General features: G+C 50.1%; 1 protein-coding gene across 6 annotated transcripts in view; it reads right to left on the reverse strand.

Annotated features, from left to right (window-relative positions):
• LMLN (leishmanolysin like peptidase) overlaps positions 1–18801 on the reverse strand; it is a 78166-nt gene that overhangs the window by 55818 nt on the left and 3547 nt on the right. For 4 of the 6 annotated variants that reach the window (XM_085892343.1, XM_085892340.1, XM_085892342.1 and 1 more), the window contains exons 2-3: positions 7413–7552; positions 3445–3548 (exon numbers count right to left, since the gene is read on the reverse strand). In XM_085892343.1, the coding sequence (XP_085748469.1) occupies positions 3445–3548; positions 7413–7514 (206 nt within the window). In that variant the 5' untranslated portion in view covers positions 7515–7552. Of the gene's footprint in view, positions 1–3444; positions 3549–3995; positions 4105–7412; positions 7553–18801 lie in introns of those variants that run through there. The other 2 variants (XM_085892346.1, XM_085892347.1) reach the window with 1 other exon arrangement.

Raw genomic sequence — 18801 nt, forward strand, 5'->3', positions numbered from 1 at the left:
GCGCTGTTCAGCGCCCCCGGCCAAGGTCGATCAAGGCTGGCGCCACGGCTTCCAGACGGCGGGCTTCCGGCCTCGGAATGTTTATCTACGTCGGGTCTGCCTGGGGGGAGTGGGCCGGAGGCGTTTGATGGTGCCGGGGGAGGTTGGCTCGAAAGGTCGTCACGACCTTGGCGAGGGCCATGTCAGCATGGGCCGCCTGGGTGCGTTTTTGCTGTGCAGTGCTGCTGTGCTTCTCATTTTGCTGCTTCATATCGGTAACGCGGTCAGAATTTGGTGGGTGCTTTGTGCACCTCCGTCTTTGGAACCTGGCCTTTGCTGCTCCACTCGCTCGCATCGACACATTATATGATGTGGTGTGCTATTATACTTCGCTATTGGTCATTTTATTTTCATGATTATTATACCGAAGTCCTTATAATGCTTCTTATATTGGTGGTCATTTAATAATCATACTTTTAGGAGGGAGGAGTGTGGTGTAGTCTGCGGGCCTACGGGGAGGGGCATGATGATGATGCATGATGGGCGTGATGATTGGAGGAGTGGTCGTGGTGGTTATCGTATCTGCAAGGGATATAGGGTGTGCGCGCCGTCTGAGGCGTCGTAGTAATACTGGAGTCGCCCGGCTCGTGAGTGTGCCGAATATGGAATAAAGGGGAGCCGCCGGGCAGAGTACGCCCGCGCTCGCATTTGTACAACACGGCTCGGCTCGACTGTCCTTCCGCTCGTGTCTGCCTGCTAAGCATCTCCCATTTCAGTACAGTACAGTATTGGGTTAGGTCCAGTTAATATGAGCTTTGTGTTGGTAGAAAATGCTTCAGGATTGTCTTTTATCTAGCTGCAAATCATATTTATTAACTGGACTTTGTTCTCTGTCACTGTCAAAACGATCTTTTGTGCAGGGAGTGGTGTCGTCAGATTCAGCTGGTGTCGTCGACTGGCATCTTTGCCTGCACGAACGGTTCGCGTGATATTCTTGATGCTGTTGTCATAATACCGGTCAAAGACCAAATACGTATCACATATCTTCAGCTTATCTCTCAAATAAGAAAGAAGATTCTGCACATAGTCCTCTACTGTTCCTTTCGATGGCCATTGAATCACCCACAGCATAGCACAACCATCTACAATGATTGCTCCATCAGCTGGAAACATTCTGTCAGACACCTCTACCTGCAATTTCTGCTTCAAGACTGCTTTCGATTTTGTGATTCGCATGTCACCGTTATCTTCAAACATAGAAGGTGGTACTGGGGCGAGCTCAAACTTCAGGATATCTTTCAGGTTGATGTCCCTCACTGCCTGAAGGCCCAACACTCTTGAATATATGAGCCCCGTGTCATATACAGGTGTTTGTCCGACCTTTATCTGCTTTCGGGACACTGCCATCGTGACTACTTGTTTGCTGAGCGGCTTGTTGAAGCTGTCTGGCCATTGCTCCTCATACTCCTTCATCTGCTTGACTCCTATGCCAACAGAAATGTCAGTGTTGACAACGTTTGGACTCATTCTTCCAGTTACAATGTTCACAAGCCCATCCGGGTGATTCTCTGGTTGTAGAGGGTCAATACATGTGGCACAGGGCACACACATCTGGTCAATACATCTGTTGACACAGTTCATTGATCTTCATGGCACCCATTTTTTTGTCACAATTGTACTGGGGAAAAACTGCTCTGTGAAAAATTATTTTTTAACACTTTTCTCGCTATACCATGAAACTGAATTGGAACCGTGCTACAGCTATATATAAACACAATAAAAAGCGCAATAAAAGCACATCAGCAACCTTTCAGTGTCTTCATCGTATGTACCCTTGATATTATTTGGCTCAAGCTTTATAGGTCTAAACTTCAACAATTGGTCAATAATTTATTACAATTTTAGTCAAAATATGGTATCTGATATACCAATATTGCAATATGGACTATCTATATGGATGATATGGTTTATTTAAACATATCAGTGTATTCCTTGACCCCCAAAACATAGGGCTTGCCACTGAAATCGGGTTCATATCACAATTTTTGGCCGAGTTGCGGCCAAAAAACGGTTTTGATGGTGGCCATTTTGAATTTTGCTCCTAAAAAAAAATTGCTCAAGCGTGAAAAAGTGGCATCACTCGGATTTGAGTTTAGTATAGTCTATGTTACCAGAATCTGCAATAAAATTGTGTATGTACTCCAAAACACACTTTAGCCAATGGCTGCCAGACTAAACAGTGGGCAAAAGGATATACTCAACATGTGTGATGCACTGGCAACAGTCCGGATTGCAAGGTGAAACAGGAGAGCAATAGCGGACAAACCAAATTGTGTGCAGAGTTAATCGTGGGTCGTGGGCAACATACCATAGCCGGTTTGCTATGCACAAACTGCTCAACACACCTGGAAATGTCTGTTTGCGGGTTCAGTGGTGCAAGGAGCGTAGACAACAGACTGCAAGCATTGGAGGAATGTGATATGGTCTGATGAGTCATCCTGCACCATGTTCTCAAAGAATGGATGTTTGCATATGTGGCAACAGCCCAGGAAGCTCTACAGCCTCAAGCGCCTGGTTCCAAAATAGTGTGGGGTGCATTTTCCTGGCAAGACCTGGGTCCACTCATTCCATGAGAAGGCAGGGTTGATGCAGTGTGCTGCATTACCATCCTGAGCAATCATCTGAATCCCATGATGCAGCATTCTTTCCTGCTGGGAGGGGTGTCTTTCAGGATGACAATGCTCCAGTCCACAGGGCACATGTGGTCACCAGGTGGTTTGAGGAGCACAGGGACAAAGTTACCCATATTCATGGCCCTCACAGTCGCCAAACCTCAATCCCATAGAGAAATTGTGGAACTGTCCAGCGAGGTGGCTCAGATGGCGGGTTCCACCCCCATCAAACTGAAGTGAATTGGAGGAATTCCTTGTGGAAGAATAGTGCCACATTCCTGCAATTCCAGGCCATCTTCCATGAACAGTTCCAGACCCTTGTTGAGTCCATGCTACGTCATATCGATGCCATCCTGGATGCACGTGGTGGCCCAACACCCTACGCTGACATTCTGTTGGTGTTTCCTTTTTTTGTCCACTACCAGTACATTAAATTAGATGTGCTGTGTTCTGGTAGATATTAAAGATTGCAAGATACCTTGAAAAAACAGTAGGCTGTGTGCTGACACTTCAGAGAAATTACAAATTCCTGCACTAATGTGCAAGGCCACTGCATCAGAGGCACAACCACACCTCATATTATGCAACCAGCAGGCTGAAGTTGCAATTTAATCCTGGTCCCATATGCATTCCCTGGAAAAAGACATCCTTCTGCCTTAACATGACATCTTTGTTTTAAATAATGAATACCTAAGTTCCTTCATTTGCCTTATGTACTGTGTCAGAATAAAAACCTAAAGATACTGCATGATGTGAAGCAGTTGGTAAAAAAGGGCCAATAGTGACAACTTACCTGTGTAAGCTCGAGTGGAAAATGGGCTTGACTCGTAGTCCATTGCGTGCCTCATGCCGCTTGGTTGGCCCAAGCGACAACTGCACTGGAACTCCCAACACCACCTGAGTGTATGTAAGTCACACATTACAAACAGACAGATGGGCAGATTGTTTTCATGAAGTCTGGCACAATCACTCCACACAGCTGAATCTGCTACCAACAAGCCTGAGGAAGATGGTAACAAACTTGTTTTCAAAAACACAAAGTAGGAATGTGAGGACACTCTATAAGTACCACAAGGGTTAGTAAAACATGATGTGTGTATCTCAGGATGAATGAGATTAAAAATTTAAGCCAATAAGTTAGTTGATGTAAAACAAACAAAAAGAACAGTGAAACAAATACCATAAAATGCAGCATCAATAACACTTTCAATTTTCAAACACTCATCAACACTTCATCTTCATCTTCATTAGTTTAACAGCACGGTGCAAAACAAATTAACAAATCACATTGATTCATTTAGTGCTGCACTCAATGCACTGGACAAATAAATAAACCAATGTCACCCGCAGGGTGACCCGTATCTTGCCAAAAGGTGACCACGTGTGACTTCTTTAAGGTCACACTGAGGTGAACAGAGCTGCTATCCACCAGGAGCGACTCCTTGAGGAATATCTGCCGACGAGAGATTCCGATGAGAATCGTTTGACAGAGTAACCATGAAAATATGTGTTTGCCTCATAATGTCACCAAATGACGTCATAATGTCTCAAGCTTGAGATATCTAGAAAGCACTCATCGAGGTGTTCAATTTGAGGTACTACACGATATGGTTCCTAAAACTTGAAAATTTGACCTTGGGGTCAAATATGTTTGACCTAAGGCGTTAACCATGAAGGCCAAGGCCAATCGCCACCAAAAATTAATCAGCTGAGCGCCAGACCATGAACTATATTCCCATGAAGTTTGAAGACGATCCGATCAAAATTACTCAAAAAATAAGGGTTTTATCGACTCCCCTGATTTGCGACAAAGTGACCTTGACCTTCAAAATTTTATGCGCTGAAAGGGACCTCTATAGGTCTCTGATATGCGAAGTTACAAAAATTTCCAATGATAACTGTGCTCTGCAGAATTTTTTTAAACGTGATTACAGACAAACAAAAAAAATAAAATAAAATAAAAAAATATATACAAGCCGACTAACATATCTTGCAAAAACTTCGTTTTGGCAAGATAATTACAAATTACTTTTATTCTATGGATCGTATTAACATGTAAAAACTATAACAGCACTAGGAAGAGCACATACCTCCGCCCGCCTGAAGAGTTTACATTTTGTATCCCACTGATAGGCCGATCTGGATCCGGACCTAAACCAGAATCGAATCGGCTTGTAATTGTCACCTCAAAAACGTCATCCACCAAGTTTTGTCACAACTTGTCCACGATTTTTTGAAATATTATGCTATACTGTATATCGCTTTTGCCCGCCATCTCTGAATGGTGACGAATCACGTAAAAAAATTGCAGTATCCAGATCCGGCTCTTCACCAAAATCAAACCGTCGCACAGTAAACTGCCGCCCTCTCTCCTTTGCTTCACCGCCGTCCCGCCCACCACTCCGATTTACTGGCGTCCCGCCCCCCCTCTCTGCTTCACCGGCATCCCCCCCTCTCCGCTTCCCGGGAATCCCGCCCCCCCCTCCGCTTCACCGGCGTCCCGCCCCCCTCTCCGCTTCACCGGCGTCCCGCCCCCCTCTCCCGCTTCACCGGCGTCCCGCCCCCCTCTCCCGCTTCACCGGCGTCCCGCCCCCCCTCTCCCGCTTCACCGGCGTCCCGCCCCCCTCTCCGCTTCACCGGCGTCCCGCCCCCTCTCCCGCTTCACCGGCGTCCCGCCCCCCTCTCCCGCTTCACCGGCGTCCCGCCCCCCTCTCCGCTTCACCGGCGTCCCGCCCCCCTCTCCGCTTCACCGGCGTCCCGCCCCCCTCTCCGCTTCACCGGCGTCCCGCCCCCCTCTCCGCTTCACCGGCGTCCCGCCCCCTCTCTCCGCTTCACCGGCGTCCCGCCCCCTCTCCCGCTTCACCGGCGTCCCGCCCCCTCTCCGCTTCACCGGCGTCCCGCCCCCTCTCCGCTTCACCGGCGTCCCGCCCCCCTCTCCGCTTCACCGGCGTCCCGCCCCCCTCTCCGCTTCACCGGCGTCCCGCCCCCTCTCCCGCTTCACCGGCGTCCCGCCCCCTCTCCCGCTTCACCGGCGTCCCGCCCCCCTCTCCGCTTCACCGGCGTCCCGCCCCCCTCTCCCGCTTCACCGGCGTCCCGCCCCCCTCCCGCTTCACCGGCGTCCCGCCCCCCTCCGCTTCACCGGCGTCCCGCCCCCCTCCGCTTCACCGGCGTCCCGCCCCCCTCCGCTTCACCGGCGTCCCGCCCCCCTCCGCTTCACCGGCGTCCCGCCCCCCTCCGCTTCACCGGCGTCCCGCCCCCCTCCGCTTCACCGGCGTCCCGCCCCCCTCCGCTTCACCGACGTCCCGCCCCCCTCCGCTTCACCGACGTCCCGCCCCCCTCCGCTTCACCGACGTCCCGCCCCCCTCCGCTTCACCGACGTCCCGCCCCCCTCCGCTTCACCGACGTCCCCCCCCGTCCGCTTCACCGACGTCCCGCCCCCCGTCCGCTTCACCGGCGTCCCGCCCCCCCCGTCCGCTTCACCGGCGTCCCGCCCCCCGTCCGCTTCACCGGCGTCCCGCCCCCCCCGTCCGCTTCACCGGCGTCCCGCCCCCCGTCCGCTTCACCGGCGTCCCGCCCCCGTCCGCTTCACCGGCGTCCCGCCCCCCCGTCCGCTTCACCGGCGTCCCGCCCCCCTCCGCTTCACCGGCGTCCCGCCCCCCTCCCCTTCTCCGGCGTCCCGCCCCCCTCCCCCTTCTCCGGCGTCCCGCCCCCCTCCCCCTTCTCCGGCGTCCCGCCCCCCTCCCCTTCTCCGGCGTCCCGCCCCCCTCCCCTTCTCCGGCGTCCCGCCCCCTCCCCTTCATCGGTGACCCGCCCCCCTCCGCTTCACCGGCGTCCCGCCCCCCTCCGCTTCACCGGCGTCCCGCCCCCTCCGCTTCACCGGCGTCCCGCCCCCCTCCGCTTCACCGGCGTCCCGCCCCCCTCCGCTTCACCGGCGTCCCGCCCCCCTCCGCTTCACCGGCGTCCCGCCCCCTCCGCTTCACCGGCGTCCCGCCCCCCTCCGCTTCACCGGCGTCCCGCCCCCCCTCCGCTTCACCGGCGTCCCGCCCCCCTCCGCTTCACCGGCGTCCCGCCCCCCTCCGCTTCACCGGCGTCCCGCCCCCTCCGCTTCACCGGCGTCCCGCCCCCCTCCGCTTCACCGACGTCCCGCCCCTCCCCGTCCGCTTCACCGGCGTCCCGCCCCCCGTCCGCTTCACCGGCGTCCCGCCCCCCGTCCGCTTCACCGGCGTCCCGCCCCCCGTCCGCTTCACCGGCGTCCCGCCCCCCTCCCCTTCTCCGGCGTCCCGCCCCCCTCCCCTTCTCCGGCGTCCCGCCCCCCTCCCCTTCTCCGGCGTCCCGCCCCCCTCCCCTTCTCCGGCGTCCCGCCCCCTCCCCTTCTCCGGCGTCCCGCCCCCCTCCCCTTCATCGGTGACCCACCCCCCTCCGCTTCACTGGCATCCTGCTCCCCCCTCTCCGCTTCACCGGCACCCCCCCCTGCTTCCCCAGCATCCTGCCCCTTCTCATTACAATAATACACATACAACGGTGCACATATTTTGGCCCAACAGTTTACATTCATGGAAAAACAAGTACTTGACTCGGCCAGTTTATTATTTTAAACTCAACACAAAGCTTTCTGAGGAAAACCAATTATGTACAACTGTATATCACTTTGTAGGACATCCAACTATTTTCAAGGATCGAAGCAATGGATCGAAAGTAAAACTATGACAAACATGGGACATTCTATTGGAAGAAAAGAAAATAAACAGAAAGAGGTTTTACTTCCTGAGGTTGTGGGACCCAGTGCTTGCTGCCCCTGCAGAAGATGGAGAAAAGCAGGAAGGTGGTGAAGGCTGAGCCAAGCATAAGGAAGAGACCAACCATGTCCTCCTGCTGCCTTGAGACAGGCTACGAATACATATCTAAACAAGATCAGGGCCAGGTGCAAATCAAAATTTAACAAATAGTATAGAGGATAAATTTTAATCCACTTTAAAACAGGTTTTACCTTCAAGTTTATGTCCCACTTGATTACTTTCTAAGCAACATAGTTTATACAACATTTATACCAGCATCTTCTCTCGACATTATTGTAAAAGAGCTAAATTAACACCCTTCCAAATTTGAGTAATTAGTCCCTCACTATTAGTCCCCCACCCCCACCCACTTTCTCTAAAGTCAGTCAGTAATCCATCAAGGAAATTATTTTAGTCAAGGCATCGCTCAAAACCAAACTGTTGAAAAAACTAGAAGGGCATTCTTTGATGTTGCGACATCACCAGACAGACATACCTCTGCCCACATTATTACATCATTTTACATATTTTTATCAAGTTGGATTTAAATTCCTGAACCCAGATTCAAAATATTAAATAATTATGGCTGTCAAACCATGCGCCCGATTAGGTTGAAATTTAAAACATAAATTCCCCATGATTGCTAGATCACAATTGTGACGTTTCACATAGATTGATGAAGCGGTTCAAGAGAAACAATTTTTTTTTTAAGATTTACGTTCAATCCAATATGGCTGCCAAACCGTGTGAGCGGTTCATTATTTGTGAACACCCTGGAATCCCCAAGGCTTGGGGAACATGTGGGTGAAGTTTCCCCCTCAATCTTTCAAGCCGTTCTGGAGAAGATTTTAAAGCTATATTCTTCAAAAAAATTATAGCTGCCAAACCATGTGACCTATGATATCTTAGGTGAGAAACTTTTTGTTCTTCATGGATCGGCGGTCATACCTGTAAAGCTTCACTTTGATCTGTTCAGCCATTTCAGAGAAGATTTTTGAAGGTTTTTATGTCAAAAAAAAAATATGGCTGCCGAACTACATCACCGATGACATCATCAGCTCCCCCCCCCCTCCCCACCATACAATTTATCACTAGATGATGACCTCAAAATTTTTCATACTGATTGGATAAAGTGTTTGACATATGCAATTATGATGTCATCAAAAAGAAATAAACTTGTTTCCCATGGGGGAGTACTTCACATGTGCCAAGTTTCAATTTTTTCCTTGGAGCAGTTTCAGAGATAGAGGTCCAAAGTGTTTCCTTTTTTCCAGCATGGCTGCCACACCACGTGACCTAAGACGTCATGATTATCATTAAAACATTATACATAAGTAGGTGCACCAATGGTGCAAATTTTGTGTCAATCGGATAAACATTTGCAGAGATAAAGAGAGAAAATTAGCACGGACAGACAGACGGCCCAGTCATGACTCCAGCCAGTATTTTTATTTTGACTGAACCCATTCAAGATTGGAACCCTCGCAATAAAAACTGCTTCAGAGCCTGGTTCATGATCTGATCTATTTCCATCAGAAGGCTTCCCAAATAAACATTCAACCAAAATTGTTATTCTTAGAACCAGTTGGTCTGTTTATGGTCCTATATTTTGAGAACTATTGTATAAATGAGTTTCATTCATAGGTACTATAAGACTGCTAATTTAAATTTGAGTAGCTGAGATTATGATCTTATGGACTTTACTCTTTTAGTTTTTAGATCCTCGTGGAGGATCTCTAAGTCTTACTCACGTTGTTGTTCTTCATCTTGTGGACTTATTTATTTCACAGCCTACAGTTTTCATCGAAACTTCCTGAAACTTGGCATATATATGTAAAAATACCCTGCGCAGACAGTAACCAACTCCGATTTTGAAAATTCGAGAAACACATACGTACTGATATAACTTCTCGATAGGACCTGTATGTTGTGTGCTCATGGTTTCCAGATTCGCAACAGACAAACTAAATATGTATGTGTGGGAAAAATACACGCCCAGACAAGGAACCCAATTCGGATTCCTGGTCTGGGTGTGTATTTTTTCCCCACACATACATATTAAAATTGGTAATGCAAATAAATTCTGATGTTCCACTCTGTTACAGAGCGTCGATGCTGCTGAAGCAGTTTCTTGGTGAGGGTTACACTGGGTGGTTTGCCATTGCCTTTCCAGTAGTGGTCATGGCAGGAATCTGTCATTTGTTCAGGGCGCTCGTGATGGCTTGCATACTCTCCAGACAACACGAAGGACATCATGGGATCTTTAACATCTACCAACTCATGCTGGCAGACCAACCCAGTCAAACATCCATCCGAGGGATACAACACAACTGTCTGTGGAACTGTGGACAACAGTTTATAGCTGGGTTGGGATTCGAACCCAGGCGAGACAGCTGAGAGGTGAGTGTGCATACGTTTAAGCCATCCAGTTTTGTAAATAAATAAATAAATAGTTCATTTTCCCTTCTTTTTTAGATCCTCGTGGAGGATCAATAAGTGTTACTCACGTTGTTGTTCTTAATCTTCTTCTTGTGGACTTTTTTGTTTCACAACCTACAGTTTTCATCGAAACCTCCTGAAACTTGGCATATATATGTAAAAATACCCTGCACAGACAGTAACCATCTCCGATTTTGAAAATTCCTCTGAGAAAAAAAGTTATGACGTCAAAATATCTCCACTAATGGAAATAGTCTAAAAAATTATCTCCGAAACTCGGCAAGCTTTTTGAATCCTGTTTGCGGGAATCGGACAGGGCATTAGCAGAGATGAATTACCGCACATATGATACATCACTATGACGTCATATCAATTTTTATGACGTCATTCCTATTTTTTGACATTTTTTGTTTCACAACCGAGTTTTCATCGGATCTTCGTGAAATTTGCCATGTATATGCAGAGAGCCCACGCGCAGGCAGTAACCATCTCAGATTTTGGAAATTCTTCTGAGAAAAAAAGTTGACGTCATAATAGCGAACGCAGTGAGCTTCATACTTAACGCGTGCACATGAGAGAATAGGAAACAACAACAACAACAACAACAACACAATACCCCTGGCAATTTGGAATCCGTGTGGTTGGCTATGACCCTTTTGCTTCCGTTTTTTTTTTGCTTCTGGTTTTTCCTTGTTTCCGGTTTTTGTCGTGGGGAATGATGCATGCCTGGAGATAAAAGCATCGTCAGAGACATGAAAGACCCAAATAGCAGACATGGTGTACATTTCCTCCACTGATTTTAATAAAGATATCTCCCGCATCATCAAAAATTAATTTTTAATCGTGATTTGCATTATTTGATTGCTGATCCCGAATCCAGGCCGAAGTAACCGGAAATTGCGTATACAGTTGTGAACAAGTTATAGGTAAAGTCAGAAGCGAATGTCAGAAGAATTCTACGTTCGCTTCAAGTATTTATTAACCTCCGCCATTGAAGATCGGAGGTTACTGTTTTCACCCCTTTCTGTTTGTTTGTTTGTTTGTGAACAGTATTACGGAAAAAACTCCTCGACGGATTTCGACGAAACTTGGTGGGGGGATTAGGTATGGTCCAAGGATCATGCCATTAGATTTTGGACTCGGTCCAAAATCCAATATGGCCGCTATGGCGGCCATTTTGAAAAAATATTTGAATTTTTTTTTTTTTTGCATTTCTACATGTTTTAAGTGATTTCCAACCCTCCACCCCCCCCCCCCACTCCAAAAAAAAATTGTTAGAGGAAAAAAAAAATTTGCAACTTTTTTTTCAACAAAATTTCGATTTTTTTTTTTTGCATTTCTACATGTTATAAGTGATTTCCATCAAAAAAACATGCCAAAATTATAATTGCAGCTGATTTTGGAATTTCAGGTGGATATACCCACGTAAAATCAATTTCTGTCTCAAGGAATCGAGTTATGACGAATGAATTGAGTATGTAAAAGTTAAAAGTAAAAGGGAAAGTTGCAAACTATAACTCTGTGAGCACTGTTGACATCAAATTGAATGAATAGAATATCAGGTTCACTTGAGTGACCTCGCAGTATTGGCGCGGAGGTTTTGCACTCTACCGAGTGCTCCCCCTCTAGTTTTGTTAGATGAGATCCTGTTCTAGGCGGTGTAGTTGTCGTTGTGAAGGTAATGTTGAGGTAATATTAATATTTTTTCGATGAGATTCTGTTATAGGCGGTGTAGTTGTTGGTGTGAAGGTAATGTTGAGGTATAATGTTGAGGTAACATTTATTTTTTTCGATGAGATCCTGTTCTAGGTGGTGTAGTTGTCGTGAAGGTAATGTTGAGGTAATATTTATTTTTGCAGATGAGATCCTGTTCTAGGCGGTGTAGTTGTTGTTGTGAAGGTAATGTTAAGGTAATATTTATTTCTTCATAGCAAAAAGACTTTAATTTGATATATTTAAGAAGCGAATGTAAGAAGAATTCTAACTTCGCTTCTCGGCTTTGTCTATTCCATATTAGCGAACGCAGTGAGCTTCAGACTTAACGCGTGCACATGAAAGAATAGGAAACAACAACAACAACACAATACCCCAGGCAATTTGGAATCCTTGTCGTTGGCTATGACCCTCTTGCTTCCGGTTCTTTATAAACGCTGTGCGGTGTATAAACACAATAGGGTTTTATTTCTATCTTGTGAATATTACTTAACGCGTGCACATGAGAGAATAGGAAACAACAACAACAACAACACAATACCCTGGCAATTTGGAATCCGTGTGGTTGGCTACGACCCTCTTGCTTTGGGTTTTTTTTTTTTTTGCTTCTGGTTTTTTTTTTGTTTCCGGTTTTTGTCATGGAGAATGATGCATGCCTGGAGATAAAGGCATCATCAGAGACATGAAAGACCCAAATATCAGACATGGTGTATATTTCCTCCACTGATTTTAATAAAGATATCTCCCACATCATCAAAAAATCATTTTTAATCGTCATATACATTATTTCATCGCTGATCCCGAATCCAGGCTGAAGTAACCGGAAATTGCGTATACAGTTGTGAACAAGTTATAGGTAAAGTCAGAGGCGAATGTAAGAAGAATTCTATGTTCAATCTAGTATTTTTTTTTAGATGAGATCCTGTTCTAGGTGGTGTAGTTGTCGTTGTGAAGGTAATGTTGAGGTAATATTAATTTTTTTTCGATGAGATCCTGTTCTAGGCGGTGTAGTTGTCGTGAAAGTAATGTTGAGGTAATATTAATTTTTTTTAGATGAGATCCTGTTCTAGGCGGTGTAGTTGTCGTTGTGAAAGTAATGTTGAGGATTTTTTTTTTTCAGATGAGATCCTGTTCTCGGCAGTGGAGTTGTTGTTGTGAAGGTAATGTTGAGGTGATATGAATTTTTTTCGATGAGATCCTGTTCTAGGGGGTGTTGTTGTCGTTGTGAGAGTAATGTTGACGATTTTTTTTTTCAGATGAGATCCTGTTCTCGGCGGTGTAGTTGTTGTTGTGAAGGTAATTGTGCTGTATCACGTGATTGGGTTTTCGTATATCATGACTCACCCGCTAGGGGTGGCAGGAATGTACATCCGGACGTGCAATAAAGCGGAGTTGATGCTAACACTCTTGCTTCTCGTGTTCCACTGCACCTCGTACACTATAGTTGGCGACGAGGATGTTTGAAAACGGACATGTGCCCGTTTTCGTCGGAGACGACTTCGAATTGTTTGCCGAGCAATTGGGATGCTATTTCCACGCAAATGATGTGGTCTACGAGAGCAAACAGAAGTCGATCTTGCTCGCTTCGCTTTCGGCGGAGCATTATCGACTACTGAGTGATTTGGTGGCGCCGGACAAGCCCCGTGATGACGGGCTGTCGTTTCGGGACATTGTGCAGAAGATGAAATCACACATAGCGCCGGAGAAGTCATTACAGCTCGCTCGATACCAGTTCAATCGCCTCTCGAAAGGTACAGGGGAGCGCGTCGCTGATTTTGTGGCGCGGATTAAGCATTCTTCCGTGGCCTGCAAGTTCACGGCAGGGGAGTGTCCAGCTCGGCTCAGAGATAGTTTTATTGCTGGTTTACAAGATGCAAAGATGGTTTCGGCGGTTCTACGGCTGAAGGGTGAAGCCATTACATTCGACTCGGCGGTCAGCACGGCTACAGCGGTCGAGCAGTTCGGGTCGAGCAGATGTGACCCCGCGTGGCCGATGATGGCACGAACGAGCACCCTGGGACGCATGCACGACCTGCAGTGTGGGTCGGACGTCGCCGCGCGGCCGCACGAGCGACGAGGTGACCCTGCGGACGTGTTTGGGATGCGGAGGTCGACACCTGCACCGTGCGTGCCCGTATAAAGGCACCGTGTGTTTAAATTGTCACAAGGTGGGTCATCTGAAGTGTGTGTGCCGTGGGGCGCCGGCTACCGTTAAGGTCAGGGACGGCGATGTGCGAGGCGACCCGGGGCGGAACCGACGGCCGTTGTTGAGCCTGTTTTCAATTGGCCCTGCGGCGGCGCGCCCGATGAAGGTGGAAATCGAATTGAAAAAAACGCCGATCACGTTTCAGGTCGATACGGGAGCGGCTGTGTCGATCATCGGCGAACAGACCGCACGTAGAATCAACGGCCTGAAGCTTATCAGGTCAAACCTCACGCTGTTTACGTACACCCGCGAGAAGATAACACCAGTCAGGATGGCAGACGTGTCTGTGCGGCACCAAGGCCAGGTCGCCACGCTTCCGTTGTATGTCGTGTGGGGGAGGGGACCGTCTCTCCTCGGCCAAGATTGGCTGTCCCGCATCAGGCTAGACTGGGCCGCAGTTCACCTTGTGCAACCCGTGCCGAGCCGGTAGGAGGATCAGTTGGAGAAGATTCTTCAAAGACATCAAGGTTTGTTGTGCGACCACCTTGGGAAACTCAAGGGCATGGAGACAAAGCTCTTCCTGAAGGAGGGGGTGGTTCCTCGTTTTTGTAAACCACGTCCGGTGCCGTATGCCCTGCGGGACAAGGTCAAGGGTGAACTGGATAGGCTGGAGGCCTGTGGAGTGATCGAACGGGTGTCGTACTCAGATTGGGCCACCCCGGTGGTCACGGTGCTGAAACGGAATGGAGACGTCCGATTGTGCGGGGACTTCAAATCCACGGTTAACCCGGGGCTCAGCCTGGAGCAATATCCACTGCCGTCAATAGATGAAATATATGCGCGATTGGCGGGGAGTCAATACTTCACGAAGCTAGACCTGCGTGATGCATATTTTCACCTGGCGATGGATCCCAGGAGTAGCGAGCTTTTAACAATCAACACGTGTCAAGGGCTCTATCGATATACCCGACTCTGTTTTGGGATTGCTTCGGCCCCAGCCTTGTGGCAGAAAGCCATGGATCAGGTTTGCATTGGCCTGCCCGCTCAGACCTACCTGGACGATGTGCTCATTGCGGGGAAAACGGCGGACGAGCACCTTGCGAACATTGCCCAAGTGCTGACAAAGCTAGAAGCGTGCGGCCTGCGCTTGAACAGGGACAAGTGCGCGTTCTTCAAGCAGCGCTTGGAATACCTCGGGCACATCATCACGCCGGAGGGGCTGCTGAAAGGTCCTCGGAAGGTGGAGGCGATTCAACACATGCCACCGCCTCGCGACAAGACGCAGCTGCGCTCGTTCATTGGTATGGCCCAGTATTACCAAAGGTTCGTGCGCGGGCTCAGCTCACAACTTGTGCCGGTAACACTGTTGCTCAGGAAGGACGAGCGCTGGGCTTGAGGGCCTGCACTCCAGGCGTCGTTCGACCGCGTCAAGTGGCTGCTCACAGAGGATACGGTTCTCGTGCACTACGAGCCTGCGCGTCCGCTCTTATTGGCATGTGACAGCTCTGCATATGGCATCGGGGCAGTGCTCTCGCACAGGATGGACGATAGTTCCGAGCGGCCTGTTTGTTTTGCATCCCGGACCCTGTCCGCAGTAGAGCGGGAATATTCCCAGATCGAGCGCGAGGCTCTCAGCCTCGTCTGGGGTGTGCGGAAGTTTCATCAATACCTGCTGGGGCGGCATTTCACTTTGAAGACGGATCACAAACCGCTTCAATTCATCCTGAGACCCGAACGCGGGGTGCCGGTGGTAGCGGCCGCGTGAATACAGCGGTGGTGTCTGTTTCTTGGTGCTTACGATTATGATATTCAGTTCCGAAGCACCGAGAAGCATGCTAACTGCGACGGGCTCTCACGCTTGCCGTGTGCGGAGGGTCCAGCTGCGTCTGAGTCAGCCGACGGGTCGATGTGTTCGCGCTGGGCCAGGTCCAAAGCGGGCCGATCACGGCCAGACAGGTCGCGGTGGAATCGGCTCGTGATCCGGTGCTCGCCCGTGTCGTCCAGGCGATTTCTACGGGGAATTGGAGCGATCTACCTTCGACATCGGCATTTCAACCTTTTACGTCGCGCGCATCGGAGCTGTCGTTGGTCCATCGGTGCGTTATGTGGGGAATGAGGACGGTGATTCTACCGAAGTTCAGGCAGCGGTGTTTGGAAGAACTGCATGTCAGTCACCTTGGCGTCGTGAAGACCAAGAGTCTTGCTCGTAGCCTGTTGTGGTGGCCGGGGTTGGACAAAGACATTGAGCAGTTGGTTAAGCGTTGCGCCACGTGCCAAGCAGATGCTGATAACCCGCGTCGAGCTTCGGGTCTCTGGCCTGTGCCAGACCGAGCCTGGCAGAGGGTCCATGTAGATTTTGCGGGGCCGGTTCATGGCAAAATGTTTTTGATTGTGATCGATGCATTCTCTAAATGGCCGGAGGTTGTAGTAATGCAGCATACATCAGCAAACATTACGGTAGAGAAACTGCGGACGATCTTTGCTAATAAAGGATTACCGGAGATCCTGGTCTCTGATCACGGTCCGCAGTTCATCGCAGGTGTATTTGATGAGTTTATGCGTCAAAATGGTATTCGACATCTAAGGTCCGCACCGTATCATCCTGAGACGAATGAGCAGGCTGAGTCGTTTGTTAAGATGTTGAAACGGGCTTTGCGCAGGGGGGGGGGGGGGTGTTGCAACTGTGCAGACGTTGGTCGATGTCTTTTTACTCCATTACAGGAACGCGATTCATCCTGTCACGGGTGATTCGCCTGCCATTCGTCTCTATGGATGGGCATTGCGGTCCAGACTGGATTTGCTGCGACCTGGAGGGTCGGGGAGTGGGGCGGTGTCGCCTCCGACGCTGCTGCGCGGTTTCGATGTGGGGCAGCGGGTAATGGTGCACGATTATTTCCACAGTTCCAAATGGGTGCCGGCTGTGGTCTCGGTGGTACTGGGGCCGGCGAATTGCATGGTGCGGACTGATGGTGGGGAGGTGTGGAAGCGGCACGTGGACCAAATGCATGATCGCTGTTCAGCGTCACCTCCCCCAAACCCTCCCCCCCCGGGACGAACGATGTGGGACCCGCACCTGTAATGTCGCCGTGGCCAGACGTTGTATCGCCAGGGCCGGATGTGCCGACGCCCAGGGGGTCTTCGCCTGAGTCTGTCCTACCCGGGGACGTTCTGGCAGGCTGGTCGGCCGGGGGCGGTTGTTATTGCGGATGGCGCGAGTCCGGCGCGGGTGTCACCTCGACCGAGCCGGGAGGCGTCTGAGCCTGGGCTGTCTGGCGGCGCTGCCCGTCCGAGGCGGGTCAGGGTGCGGCCGCGGTACTTGGAGGATTATGAGTGTTGATCGGTTTCGGTTGGTCATGTTATGATTGTCCTTTCATCATTTGACGAGGGGAGGAGTGTGCTATATCACGTGATTGGGTTTTCGTATATCATGACTCGCCCGCTTGGGGTGGCAGGAATGTACATCCGGACGCGCAATAAAGCGGAGTTGATGCTAACACTCTTGCTTCTCGTGTTCCGCTGCACCTCGTACACCATAGTAATGTTGAGGTTGTAATGTCCGGAGGGCAGCGGGACTCGGACAGTCGTGAGGATTGCTGAACACTGTTTATTGCCCGCCCGGATGCACACCACTACACAGACAACACAGGCTCCACAGACTACAACAACGCCTCAGGCGGCGCGAACTCCTATATCCCGTGCCGGCACGTGACCACTCCAATACCACTCCTCCACGCCTCCACCACGCTCCCCGCAGGCCACTACACCACACTCCTCCCTCCTAAAACCATGATCATAAAATGACCATCATAATAATAAGCACAATCGGCACAGAATACCATGATATAAAAGCAGAGAGGTACAAAAACGATAATAACCAAAAAGCACAGGCACATCACACCATATAACGTGTCGATGTGAGCGAGTTGTACTTCAACGGACAGGTGCTCGAAAACTGAGTTGCACGACGAACCCACAAAAACCCTGACCGCGTTACAGATATCAAGAAGCAAGGCGGGAAGCACAGCATCACTACGCAGCAGAAGCGCCCCCAGGCGGCTCATGCTTACACGCCCTCCGGCGAGGTCGCGACGACCTCCCGAGCAAACCTCCCCCAGCACCATCAAACGCCCCCGGCTGACAAGGCGGCACATCTCCCCCAGACAGACCCGAATCAGATAAACATTCCGCACCTGGAAGCCCGTTGTCTGGAAGCCCCGTGGTGCCAGCGCAGCCGACCTTGGCAAGAACAGAGGTTTGTGCCGCCCGGCGCCAAGCCCGTCTGACCTTGGGTGGTCAGACGACAGTCAGACAGCGACGCCGGCTGGGCGCACCATCAATCCCATAACAAACCCACGTAACTCAATCAGCCGAGATCCCAACGCACGTCCAAACGGCTTTGGCGAGAACAGAGAGTTGCGCTCCTGGGCGCCAGGCACGTCTGACCTTGGCGAAACCAGGAGTGGGGGTAACGCTGAACAGCGAACCAGCCCCGGCTCTGAGCCGATCCCTGATCCCCACACCAAAATCGCGCATCCAACCCAACCGAGAAAACCATGCACGTCCACACGGATGGTCAGTGCAGCCTGGAGACATATCAGTGTCATTCAACAACAAAAACATTGCCTGTTTCAATGCAACCTTCCCCTCACGTACAGCGCGTCCCCCCAGCATAAATCCCACACATGACAGGGTAGCGAATCGTGGGCTGCCCTCGCAGCTGGAGATCAGCCAGACCTCTTTATTTGCCACGATCGCCCCCAAGGCCTTCACATCACATCGATCACATCGGACATCCCATCGATTGATCCCAGCCAAACATATTATGCTCATACGCGAACTGTTGGCATTTACTTTAACAAGGTTAAATTGCATCACTCGTGCAATGAAAATCAAATACGCAACAAACAGCAACCCATGAATCACATCACTTGTCCGTCTCTCGGTTGTCGTCGCGACGTTGCGATGACCTGCTTGTCGTCGAAGGTCGCGATCCGCGAACTTCTTGAACACGACTGGCTCGCTCCAATCGCCTGAACGACACGGGTGTGCCCTGTATCATGAGCGCAGCCGAAGCGCG

Source organism: Eptatretus burgeri, chromosome 8 (assembly GCF_056783735.1).
Source record: "Eptatretus burgeri isolate ZD-2024b chromosome 8, Ebu_testis_v1, whole genome shotgun sequence".
In the NCBI taxonomy this organism is placed as follows: domain Eukaryota; kingdom Metazoa; phylum Chordata; class Myxini; order Myxiniformes; family Myxinidae; genus Eptatretus; species Eptatretus burgeri.